The following is a 13,459-nucleotide window of genomic DNA, read 5'->3' as shown; positions in this document are numbered from 1 at the left end:
GCCCTCACGCGCCGTCCGCCCGGGTCGCGGCGGGGCCGTGGTGTACGTGCCGAGCGCGCAGAGCGAGTGGCGCCCGCACGCCCTGCGCTCCTCCACAGGCCCGCCGGGCGCCCGGGACGCGGAGGCGGCCAAGGAGGCCGGTCTCGCGCGCCCGGGCCCGCGCGCGGAGAGGAGGGCGCCGTCCGCCGTGCAGGCCGCGCTCCCTCACCCCGCGGGGCGCGGAGGCGGCCGCCGGCGCTCCGAGGTCGGACCCGAGGACGAGGAAGCGGGCGGGCCGAGGGCCGGGAGCCGGCCTCCGTGAGGTGAGGGGCCCCGGGTGCATGGCGCAGTGACGGGCCCTGCCGCTCCGCCCGCTCTCCGGCCCCGGGCGAGGCGGTCCGGCCGCCACCTCTCCAGCTCGGCCGCCGCCGCTGTCCCGCCGCCGCCATGGCCAATGACAGCGGCGGGCCCGGCGGGCTGAGCCAGAGCGAGCGAGACCGGCAGTACTGCGAGCTGTGCGGGAAGATGGAGAACCTGCTGCGCTGCAGCCGCTGCCGCAGCTCCTTCTACTGCAGCAAGGAGCACCAGCGCCAGGACTGGAAGAAGCACAAGCTCGTGTGCCAGAGCGGCGACGGCGCCCCGGGCCCCGGGGCGGGACCGCACCCGCACCCCGGTCCCGCGCCGGTCTCCGCCGCGCCGCCGCCCAGGGCCGCCGGGGCCCGGGAGGCCAGGAAGGCGGGGTCGCGCAGGAACAGCGCCGCCGCCGCCGCCGGGGACGCGGCCAAGGCGAAGGCAAAGGCCAAGCCCTCGGCGGCCGCGTCCCCGCCTCGCAAGGCGCCCGGCGGCCAGGGCCCGGCAGCGGCGGCCGAGGCGGAGCCCGCGGCGGAGCCCGCGAAGGAGGAGCCGCTGGGCCGCTCGTCGCTGTTCCAGGAGAAGGCGAACCTGTACCCGCCGAGCAACACGCCGGGCGAGGGGCTGAGCCACGGCGGCGGCCTGCGGCCCAACGGGCAGACGAAGCCGCTGCCCGCGCTGAGGCTGGCGCTGGAGTACATCGTGCCGTGCATGAACAAGCACGGCATCTGCGTGGTGGACGACTTCCTGGGCAAGGAGACCGGGCAGCAGATCGGCGACGAGGTGCGCGCGCTGCACGACACCGGCAAGTTCACCGACGGCCAGCTGGTCAGCCAGAAGAGCGACTCGTCCAAGGACATCCGAGGCGATAAGATCACCTGGATCGAGGGCAAGGAGCCCGGCTGCGAAACCATTGGGCTGCTCATGAGCAGCATGGACGACCTGATCCGCCACTGTAACGGGAAGCTGGGCAACTACAAAATCAATGGCCGGACGAAAGTAAGTGTGTGCTCAGCCCTTGCCCGCGACAGGAGCCGCTTAACGGAGGAGCACGGTGTCTCTGTGCGAAAGCGACGTCCATGTGCAGCACCCCACTAAGAGAACGGGTAGAATCCGTCAGTAGGTGTTTATCTAGTTAGCCCCTTTCTCTGTGCCCACTGTTTTCCACCTACTGTCCGTTCGCAAACTTCTCCGTTTTCTGGCTGAACTTAGGCTCTCCTTTTAACTTCTGTCTTCTCTCTCCCGTTGCACTATTAGTTCAAACCTAATTGGAGTTTTAGCTGCCCAGTGGGGGGTATTAAAGTACCGCCCAAAGCAAGTGCTGGTTCTTCCTCTGCCTTGTGTTTTCCATCCCCCCTCCATTCTCTGGTCTTTGAACCGTTCGTCGGATTCCGGCCCACCGAGTCGAATGCTGTGTTTAGTTAAGAATCTGCCAGCTGACCACAAAAAGGTAAATTTAAAATAAGCATGTAGTCAAGAGTCCTCCTTCAGGAAGAGCTTGGCTGCTCCCCTCCCCCTCTCCCTCTCCGGCCCTGCAGTTTTGAAACCCACTGCACAACGGGGGAAAGAAGTGTTTCCGTTTCCAGACCTCTCCGTGTAGGTAGGTTACATTTTTAGCATAGGTTTCCTTTATTTGCTTTGTTAATCCCTCGGTTGAAAAAGAACTGTTTTGTAGCTTCCTGAAAAAAAACACACACATGGAATTGGAGCAGGGGTTGAGGGCTCATTCTAACATCTCAATTTGGTGAAATTTGTTTCCTCTTTACAATTGTAGCTTTCCCCCAACAGATTCCTCAGTTCCTACCTTACTGATCCTGGTAAACAGTAGATTCCTTCCTCCGCAATAATCTCTTGTAGTCCTTTTGCATTTTCCTTTCCAGATCTTAATATTTTCTTTGTATCCAGGTTCATTCCAGGCCACCCAGCTCCACACACCTTCATCAATATCTGATTTTGTAAGTTTTGGAGAGCTTATCTTAGGAGATCATCACACCCTTAGGTGTTTGTACCCACACACTGACTCTTCCCAGTAGTTCTTTGTGTGTCAGACCATCTATTTTGATAATCATCATGGATGACTCTCAGGCGGTGGAGAGGCTGAGCATAGGCAGTTAAGAAAGTTCTAGACATGAAAATTTTGCACAGGGAAGTACAGTGGGAAGTCTGATTTATGTCTTGCTGCTTCATTGCTGTGGGTGAAGGTATGTCTTAATATGTTTTCCCAAAAAAAATGAACAGTTGCTTAATATTAAGCTGGAAGGAAAAAAGGAGGCTTGATTCAACCTTAATCTTGGTCATTAATGAGATTTTCATTGATATATTTTTAAATAACTTTATCATGGATTAAAAGAGTGTAGTTGTGAACCCTAGAGCAGGAAAGCAACTGGCTTGAGGGAATATTAATATAGCTCTGTGAAGACTGACCAAGTATATTGTTGGGGTATATAAGCTTAAGGTGAAGCCATGACGAAGATAATGTCCTAAATCTTCCTTGATCTACTTTCCATAGTTAATTTAGGTTTTCATGTTAAGCTCAGCCCTCTTCTCTCCTATTTTCCTGTTTACTCCTGTCCTCATCAGTAATCAGCATCTCTCTTGGAGCAGTTGCTTCTTATGAAGAGGCTGTTAGAAAATAACCATCTCCTTCCTAAGATGTCCCAGTGGCTGAAGGGGACAGTAGTTTAGGTTTTCAGTTAGTTGACAGCACATACCCTTATGTGATAAGGGACTAGCTGAAGAAAGGATGGACTTTAAACTCTTGAGATTTGATTTAATGCTTACAGTAATTTTAAGGACATAATCTCAGGATCTATAAATGATTTTAGGGAATCCCTTTTATTGTACTTCTTGGCTGAGAGACTGTTTGCTAAACATGCATGGTTAATCATGTAATTTAACTATTCCTAAAAAAATCCAAAGATGCTTGCTTTAAAGGGGAATGGGCCATCATACTATATTGAGCAACCACAGTGTGCTAGGCACCAGATTAGTTCCAATACAGATACGATCATGATCATCTTAATCCTGTGAAGTAGGCAGTATCATTTCTAATTTACATCTGAGAATATTTCAGCTCAGACTTGTCCAAGGCCTACACTGTGAATAACCTACAGGATTCATACTTAGGTCCTTCAAATATCAAGCTCCATGCTTTTGTTTTTTGGTGTTTTTTTATTACACTGTACATAGGTAGGGTATTAGATGGGAAGATGTAGATTACTTAGCATACTACTAAAACTAGAATTTTATATATATATATATATATTGTTGATAGTGTGTGAATAGTATTAGCCTTGTGTTACTGTTGGACTGTATAAATTTTGATTAGGTGAATATACAATGTTTATTTCAGAAAGTGGCTGAAAAACCACTTTATAGTTATTCACCTGAATCATGCTCATTTCAGTATAGTAACTCTTAAGAGAGCAGAACTTTATTATCCTTTACAACATTATAGTGATTTGAAAAGTTACTTGCCTCAGTGTGTAGTATTTTTCTCACCTAGATTTTTCACAGCAACTCTAAAATAGGTAGGTCATTGCTGTTTATAGATCAGAAAAGCTAGCCTCAGGAGTGTTAAGTCACACCTTACAAGGAAATCACGCAGGATACCAAGACTTAAATTCAGGTTTCTGAACAAGATTCTGATGTTCTTTCTCATTTACATTATTCTGTGTGGTCTTTGTGTATGTCAGGGCCTGGTAATCACATGATATACAATTGGCTGCGACTCATTCAGTGTAGGCTTTGATTTCCCCCAAGTTTCTTCAGACATGCTTATCTGGCCACAGTTGTCCAACTACTTTAAAAGAGGAACTACAGGGGAAGGGTGAAGTAGTACAGGGGAAGAAGGGGATTACACTTGTGGCACCTGATGTAACTGAGCTCTTGTTTGCACTTTCTCTGGTCCTTTTTGGGGGCCCCCCTTGGCCCTTAAACTGCCCTTTGATCCTTGATCTTGTCTCATACTCTTTCTTTCGTGGAGAAAACTCAATGATGTCCAGTAGGGAGGAGTCATGGGCTGCTGGTTTGTGAAGAGTAGTGTTCCATAAGAAATCATCCATGCCTTTACTAGGGGGCGGAGGAAGAAGAGGAATGCCGAGGACTAAGGATCATGGGAAACTGTCAAATTATTATTCATTTGGAGATTCTTAGCCACTCTAAAGGAAAAATATTGCCCGTTAAAAATGCTAAAATCATATACATATTGTTAGAATTTTATCCCAAACTTACTCTGTTCAGTTAAAATGTACATAAAGAAAAGACCCAGCTGGCGTGAGTGTCGACCTATGAACCAGGAGGTCATGGTTCGTTTCTGGTCAGGGCACATGCCCGGGTTGCAGGCTCTACCCCCAGTAGGGGGCGTGCAAGAAGTGGCCTGTCAATGACTCATCGTTGATGTTTCTGTCTCTCCTTTTCCCTCCCTCTCTCTGAAATCAATAAAAACAGACTAAAAAAGAAAAAAAAAAGGAATGATAAGTTGAGGCCAATAAGCAGCAAATTATATCCCTAAGATTTTTCACTTAGTACTGCAGTTAATTACTTAGCTTGGGCTGATTATGGCTTTTAGAGCAAAGAATAGGATGAGGACAGTTCTCTTACTCTGTGATCACTACTGTAGAAGTGGTGAGGACAGTCCTCTTAGATGTCACAAACAAAACCAGCAGCTTGTTTAGTGTTGTAATAGCTATCTCAGAATTCAAGATCAAAGTCAGTTATTCTGTATGCAGAAAGGCTGAAAATGTTGGTACTTCAATGATTTTTACTTGGTGCTTTAAAATTTAAGAGATACATGTGGACCAAAAGAGTAATCTTAATAGGTTACGACAGCCTATTTCCTTTAAAGTTCAACTTTAAAGGAAAACATTTTTTATAGTGAATTAATGTACATGTAGTTTACATATAAAGTAACTCCTTTACTTGTAAAGGAATTTTATATTAAAAGGGTGGTCTTTTTTGTGTGTGTTTTTTGTTGTTGGTTTTTGGCATGTTTATAACTCTTTATCTATTACCTAATATGCCACAAAAATACACTGCAAAAATATCCTTAGTCACAGGAGGGCATCTAAACGTAGATGGATAGTGGACTTTGTGCTGCTGTTAGATCTGGGTTGGATCCTGGATCTGCCACTGTTTCTGTGTTCAACCAGTTGTTTCATCTTTCTGAGCCTCAGTTACTTCATTTGTAAAATGGTGTTAAATGATATCTGTCTTCTGCCTCTCAACTTTCTGAGTACATATATGGAAAAGCACTTTTTAGCCCTTGCTAGTTTGTAGTTTGGCTCAGTGGTTAGAGTATCAGCCCTCGGACTAAAGGGTTCCCGGGTCGATTCCAGCCAAGGGGCAGGTACTTCAGTTGCAGGCTCTATCCCCGGTGTCGTGTGAGGCAGGCAACCAATCGATGCCTCTCTCTCGTATCAATGTTTTTTTCTCTCTCTTTCTTTGAAAAGCAATGGGAAAAATATCCTTGGGTGAGAATTTTTAAAAAAAGCACTTTTTAAATTGTAAAGCACTATGCAAAACTGTTGTTAACTGGTACTCTTTCCATTTAAATTTTTTTTTATTTTTATGATTCTTTAAGAGTTCTGTGCTTTCCCTGTCTTTCTACCTCTTAGAAGCTGGAGGAAAAAGACTTAGAATGATCACCCATTTTTGACCTAACCACTTCTACACATACACACACACCTTTTTTTTTTTTTTAAACAGAGGAAATAAGTCCCAGAGGTTAAGTGACCTACTTGTTCAAGGTCATGGAGCTGGTTAGGGACAAGACCGACTGACTGACTGATTTAGTTAATTCTCATATCTGTAACTTTATGCTGCATCTCATGTTAAAATTACATATTTCTACTTAACTAATTTGGGACTATTTTATGCCATTTTTGAGGATTGCTTGAACATTTATGACTTCCTTTTCCTTCTCCCATTTGCTCGTCATTCTGTGCTTTGGATTATCTGACATCCTAGTTTAAATTTTCCTCCTTTAGATAATCCCTCCCTAATTTCCCTAGATGTTCTTTATTCACTTTTCTTCCTTTCCTCCAGCATTAGAACCATTTTCCCTGAAACAGGCCTGGTCTCACTTGTTTCCTGAGCAGGAACCGGCTGTCTTTCTGCTGTGTTTCTCATTTACATGTTTATTCTGTTTTCCTCTGTCAGCCTTGAAATCTGTGGTGGTTCATCTCCTCCCATGTTTTCTAATGCCTGTTCCTTACTGGTATACCTTTGGATGGATGTTACCAGCTTAGTTGTTTTTATTTTTTTGCTTTAGGCCTTTCACATGCCACCGAGTGTTTCAGTCTTCCTTTCATTTGGGCACATTCTTTAACGGTTTTCATGGATGCATTTTACTACTGTGCTTGCATTCTGCCTCCTTTCCCACTATGCCCTTGTTTCTGCACTTGAAACATTGTTTGTTAACTATAGGATGGCATTCAGATCATTTATTGAGCCATATGCATAGCTTGTCTTTGGCTCTTATTTGAGTTAAAACCTTTCTGTTCTAAAAAAACAAAATGAAAGAAACAAACAAAAAACTGATGAATGGTTAACCAAAGTCTTTCCTTAACAAAAGTTTATATTATACCTGTATTTACTAGTCCAAACTCTCAACTGTTCTGCCAGCTCTATTGGAATGTTTTGTATTTCATTATCACGTTTTTCCAGAACCAAGTCAAAGTTTTATTTCTAAAGAACTTGGATAGTATCTGTAGCCTCTGCTTATTAAAATTTTTTTAAGTGTTTGGGATAATTATTTTCCTTATCCATTGTCCCAAATCCCATTTCTTTGCCAAAGGAAAATAAATACATGTATTCTTGGCTCTGCTTACTGTACTCTCTGAGTCCTGTTTTGATAATCTTTTCATTCATTTGTTCGTTGAACAAATATGAAGTGACTACTTTCTACGTACAAGTATTGTTTTAGGAGCTAGGAATACCTGAATAACAGGAACTAAAAAGCCCCCTGTTCTCATGGAGCTTAAATTCTACTTAAGGTAGGTGAGAAGTAGAAAGAGATGGTCATTAAAACATATGTTTAAAGCAAATACAGGCAATGTTAGGTGGTTAATGTTAAGACAGAAAATAAACAAGTTGAGGACAAGGGGTACTCTAAGTAGTAGCTGCAGGTGTAGTGAGAATTAGTTGGATTCTGGATATATTTCAAAAGTAGAGTCCATGAGTTTTGCTGATGGACTGTATGTGAGGGATGAGAGAAAGGAAGATGACAGGAACGACGCCAAGGTTTTTGGCTCGAGCAGTTGGAAGGAAATAGTTATTATTTTATCTTGCCCTGACTCTTCTGCTTTTCTTCTCTTGCCCCACTTTTTCAGTTTCCATTTATAGCACATTGTCGACACTTACTTTGCAGCCAAAGCCTGAACAAAAAAGTTCTGTGCTCTCTTTTTCCACATTCCTTCACGTTGGCTGTGCTTGCTGCTACTGCTGTTGACCTTCCAGCCCCATCCTTTCTTCTCTAAAGGCGTATGGCTTCTTGGCACAGTATCCTCTGGTCAGCTTCACCACTGGGGCTGCCTAGGGATGACTGCAGGAAATCTTACAGCACTTTTGGTGCTGACAACAGAAATATTTGCTTTCTTGCATGAACTCTTCACTTAAGATGGTGTGTGGATGCAAATCCATGTGAAGAGAACTACACAGACTCTGAAATTTAGGGAAACACCGGAAAACTATGGTTCAGAGAAGCAAGCATAGATTTAGATAAACGTCAAAATAAAATTGTATGTAAAATACTTCATTTAAACATGCTGTTGAAAAATAAAAGTGCTATAGAGCATTAAGAGGGTAAAAATAAATAATTCTATTGACATATAGACACAAATGACTGTGTGACAGCATCCTGAAGTAGTCGGTAAAGAAGGGATACACTTATGGTATTTGATGGTCTGAAAAGATATCTGGGAAATATAAGCCCCTGTCCCCTTGATGTGGAGCCTGATACTGCAATTAGAAATAAAAGTGCCAACTATCAAATGGCAACTGATAGTGTTAAAGTTAGAATATAGTGTCCAGGACTTTTTAAGCATAGGAAGCCTTGCTTTGACTCCAGGGCAAATGGGTGTCACAAAAATGTGGGTAAACATTAAGTTATCAAGTATAGAATAGATTTAAAAAATTAAAACCTGAAAGGTTGGCAAGTACAAAAGCCAAAAAAAAAAAAACCTGAACCGTCAGTCATCATGAGCTGTAGAATCCAGGAATCTATAATAGCAACTTAATTCAAACAACTTCAATTTAAAACTTATTTTTGTGTAATAGAACCTAGTTTGGAAACACCAAATCTAGTCAGATAATTGAAAAGGTCTAATCGGGAGTTTAGAGTATTAAAAGACTGACCATGTGTCAGAATTTTTTCTCTCAACATTGGTACTCATCTGTAAATGGCAAATAGAGCTTCAGAATAATTTGGATGAAACAAATTGCCATGAACTAAATAGTTGAAGCTGGGTGATAAGTACAAGGGGATCATTATACCATTCTCTCTACGTTGTGATGGATTTGAAATGTTTCATTAATACAAATTTTTTTAAAATGGGAACTGGAAGCTTTGAGTCTGTAGTTTGGTCATATAATTATTCTCTATCTCTGGGCATTCTGTTTACCTACTATTATGCCTTCCACTGACTTCTGGTAGTACTACTCTGAAATAGATGTCTTGAAAATTATTTTTTAATTAGAAAATACAGCGATATCCCCCCTGTAGACCAGGTCTTCCTGCTGTTTCAATGTACTATCAACCACTCCACCTCTGAAATCTTTGTCCACTCGTTTTCAAGCCTGGGTGTGAGCCTTTCAATTATTTTTCTCATTTTATTTTTCAGAGTTTTTCTTTTTTTCTCAATTTCTAACTGTAGTTTTTTTTTTCTTGAATCTCAGTGCTTAGCTTTCTGCTCATCACTATCAGAAGATACCTGTAGGGAAGACTTGAAATATCTGTATTTCTGGACTTTTCTTCTCAGCTTAGTTATCTATTGCTATGTAACAAACTACTCTAAAACTTAGCAACTTAAAACAACATGCATTTGTTTTTTCAGGTTCTGTAGATCAGGAGTCTGGGCACAGCAGAGCTGCATCTTCTGTTTCACCCTCTCAGGCTACAATCAGGGTGTGGGCCAGAGTCTGCTTCCCAGCTCACTCATTGGCTGTTGGCACCATTCAGTTTCTCGTGGGTTGCTGGGCTGAGAGCCTCAGTTCCTCGCCATGTGGACCTCGCCAACGTAGTAGCTTGCTTCTATGTGCAAGCCCAGTAAAGAGTCTATTAGCAGGACTGAAGCTCCAGTCTTTTGTAATCTAACCATAGAAGTGACGTCCCGTCACCTGTACTGTATTCTTTTGGTTAGAAGCAAGGCACTAGATTGATTCCACACTCAATGGTGTGAATATCATTTCTTAGGTTGCTTCTTACTTTACAGTGTCTGCCCTTGAAATGTGATTGTTCTTTATGGCCTGTGGTTTGTTTTCTCTTTTCCTCTAGTCGGCACTTTTTTCTCCCTGGGTGAGCTTGTACTAGTGGAAGCACATGTTCTTAAGTTAGTTGGACTGTGTTCAAACCTCATTTTGCTATTTAATTTCTCTCTGATTTTAGGCAAATTTTCTAACAGAGCTTCATCAGTGTAATAAGAGTTAATAATAGTAACTAATTCAGTATGGTTTGTTTGAAGATCGATAATGCCTGAGAAATGCTCAGCAGATAATCAGTGATCCTTTTTTTTTTTTTTTTTAAATATATCTTTATTGATTTCAGAGAGAGAAAAGGAGAGGGAGAGAGAGAGAGAGAGGGAAACATCAATGATGAGAGAGTCATTGATTGAGCCCGCAACCCGGGCATGTGCCCTGACCGGGAATCGAACCCCGATCACCTGGATCCTAGGTCGACGCTCAACCGCTGAGCCACGCCCCGCTGGGCAGTGATCTTTTTATTATTAGCTGTAACTATACCTATAGCTGGAAGAGGAGGTGCAGGAAGGAGCAACCATGACTTTAGCGATAAGGGTTAAAAGCTCCTTGATCTGTCTTTTACCCTGGCATCTGTAGAGAACTGGTGGACATCTCTACCTGAATGTTCTGGAAGTACTGTAAACTCAGCAAGATTAAGAATGACATTTCCTCTTGGAGAGTGTAAGGGTTGGTGGGGCTGTCTGGTGGGGAGATGGGGGAACAAGTTTAAAATGATCCTATCTGTGAACTCCATTATTTTTTAAAATGTTTTTATTGATTTTAGAGAGGAAGGGGGGCAGAGAGAGAGGCATCAATTGGCTGCCTCCTGCACACCCCTACTGGGGATTGAGCTTGCAGTCCACCATGTGACCTGACCTGGAATGGAACCATGCATGGGATGGTGCTCCACCAACTGATCCACACCATCCAGGGCTGAACTCCATTACTTTTTCAATAACTATTTACACAGTACCTAATATATGCTGGGCACTGCGAGTACCACAGTGCCTGGTCAGGGTACTTCTGCTCTCTGGAGTGTTGTTGTCCAAGGGGAAGACAGTGTTGAGCCTGCAGTCCCGCTTGTGATGTATGCTTGTGAGATGTACAGGATCCTGTGGGAGCCAGTTAGAAAAGACCTACCTTGGTATGCAAGCCAGAAAAGCCTGCCTTGAAGTAGCAATAACTAGACTGAGATTTCTAAAGGGTGAGCCTATTTCAGTGGAATAAGTACATTGAAAGTGTACAGGTCTGAAAAGAGTATGATTTAGCATACCTTTATCATTATATAAATTTTACTTATTTAAATGTTTCTTTTATTCCTCCTTCCCATTTATACTTTCCTATTTAAACCCACATTGGTCTCTATCCAAGATTATTATAAAAACCTAATTCTGTTTTTCTTTTGTATCTTTCCAGTTCATTCTATCCATTGCTTTGGTGTTATCTTTCCAAAACAGAGATCATATCATTCTGCCATTTGAAAATATTTGTTCATCACGTCTTGGTATGATAGACAACTTTTTTCAAAGAGCATTACATTTCCTCATAGGCTTTCTGTTCTGGCTGCCAGATCCTGCTTGTAGGTTCCCTTTCTACCTCTGTATTTCCCTGGCTTTTTCTCTGTGGAAAGGTGATAGGGAGGTTTCTCTAATTTGCTCCTTGCTTCAGTCCCTATAAGCAGAACTACAACTCTGTTCTGTCTGTGGCTGTGGCATTTCTTATCATTGATAGAGCACCTCTATAGGTGGTTTCCTGTGCTAATTGTGAGCCACTTGAGGGTAGGACCCTTGTCCTATTCATGTTGGTATACGAAACTTCTTGCGCCCGACACTCATTTGAATTTCTACTGTACTAATTGGGATTTTAATCACTTTATACCTGGATTGTTACACAGTATTATATTTTCCCCTAATTCATTCTATTCCATGTGCCACCTACATCCATTTTTACCAGCACTTGTACAAATCTTGCTCAAAAGTCTTCCAAGATTTATTTAAAGGCTACATTTTTGTCAGCAGTGGTTGGGGTGGCCTCTGGCCCGAGATAGCCTCTGACCAGAGACAGTATTCTGCACCCCCAGTTCCTGTCTTGTTTGTAGGAATGAATTCAAACAAGAGACAACAAATAGCAGCAAAAGCAAGTGAGGATTTATCTGTAGGGAAGAAATCCTCAGATAGAGCCTGAACGGGCAGCTCAGCTGGCTGAAACCAAAGCAAGTGCCCTGATATTTGGAAGCTTAGAGGACTTATACCCCTAGATTGGAACGCCCCTAGGCAAGGAGCAAGTCACCTCCTCCCTCATATCTCAAAAAAATGTATCTTTAAGCTATAAGGCTCCTTCACCTAGGTGTAATGCCGCTGGTTCCTGGAGGGGCTCTGAATCTTTCCTCCTCACATAGGGGTCTGCCACCGCCATTGTCTATTCTCAGTTTGTCACGTGTCACACATACTCCCTCCAAGCCCTAGCTCCTTCTCCCAGCTCTTATGTACCTAGCTGCCTACTCTAACAGTTTTATTCTTCTGTATTTAATACTCTCAACTGCGTAGACCCACTCTGGTCTGTTACTCCTCATCAGTTACTCTTTGAAATGCGACCACTATTTCAGCCAGACCATTTTCCTCCTTATTGTTCCCCTTCTCACTCCTGCCAACACATCTGTGAATTTTGACTTCCACCCCTTGCCCCAGCCGTTCAAACCTCATACATTTTTTAAGATCTTGCTTGAGTGCCGTTCCCAAATATCTCCCTCAAGTCTGAACCTCCATTGAGCTCTCTCTTCTCGCCAACTTTATATACCTTTTATTCCTGAAATATCTTCTCCAGAAAATTAAAAGGGCAGGGGAGCTGTTTTACACTATTCTGTCTCATGCAAAACACCTTTTGTTGTTGTTATTTGTTGCTTGTGTTAGCACTACTAGTGAATACCTCAGTGAACTTGCCCTGTACCTTACCTCTGCTTCCCCTCCTTTCATTCCAGTTTCTGAAACTGTGGTGAGACTTACTGAAAGTCTATGAGGGTTTTGTCCTGTTGTGGTCAACTCTCCATTCTATGCTTACGATGCTGCTTCTAGTCCTTATTTTCCAGATAAAAATAACTCAGGCCAACATGGCCTAAACTATTTTTAACTTCAGATACTGGGAGAAAGGTCTGCTCTGAAGGTGAAATGAAGTTTTACACCATTGCCTAAGCCCAAACTCAGCTGATCAGGTTACAGATTGTGGTAGAATTCTGCCCATCCATGAATCTTGAGGGGATAGGATCTGCATAGCTTACCTCCCTCACCACCACCAATGGTATGGGAACACATGCCATTTCAAAACAAAGAAACACAATAGACATGATGTTGAAAGTGACCTTTTGAATACTCTTCTGGATGACCTAGAAGAGAGAAGCTTGTAGCCAGCAAGCCAACACAAAGCTCAGCATTGATACCCACGTGACTGAGTATAGAGTAAAAGTTTTCAAGAGCAAAATTTTAAGCTGCTAAAATTATCATGTTTTTTTACTTAGCTTTAGAACTATAATTTATTCAGATTTTCAAATAATGTTAAAGGAGATTTAAGAGCTGTGCTTCACAGAAGAGGACTGGTTAACCAGGATGACTATCTCTTTATGGTCAGGAAGCCTTTTGTTTTAACCACATTCAAGCACTTAGTCAACTTTGTGATTTAC

The 13,459-nt window shown here is 43.2% G+C and overlaps 1 protein-coding gene across 3 annotated transcripts in view; it reads left to right on the top strand.

The window, feature by feature from the left end:
* The first annotated feature begins 37 nt into the window (after positions 1–37).
* The window catches only part of EGLN1 (egl-9 family hypoxia inducible factor 1), a 42,660-nt gene continuing 29,238 nt past the window's right edge, over positions 38–13,459 (top strand). For 2 of the 3 annotated variants that reach the window (XM_081124116.1, XM_081124117.1), the window contains exon 1: positions 339–1,329. In XM_081124116.1, coding sequence (XP_080980242.1) covers positions 427–1,329 — 903 coding nt within the window. In that variant the 5' untranslated portion in view covers positions 339–426. Of the gene's footprint in view, positions 1,330–13,459 lie in introns of all 3 variants that reach the window. The other variant, XM_081124115.1, reaches the window with a different exon arrangement.

Source organism: Miniopterus schreibersii (genome assembly GCF_964146895.1).
Source record: "Miniopterus schreibersii genome assembly, chromosome: 21".
Classification (NCBI taxonomy): domain Eukaryota; kingdom Metazoa; phylum Chordata; class Mammalia; order Chiroptera; family Miniopteridae; genus Miniopterus; species Miniopterus schreibersii.
This window is presented reverse-complemented; position numbering and strand designations above follow the sequence as displayed.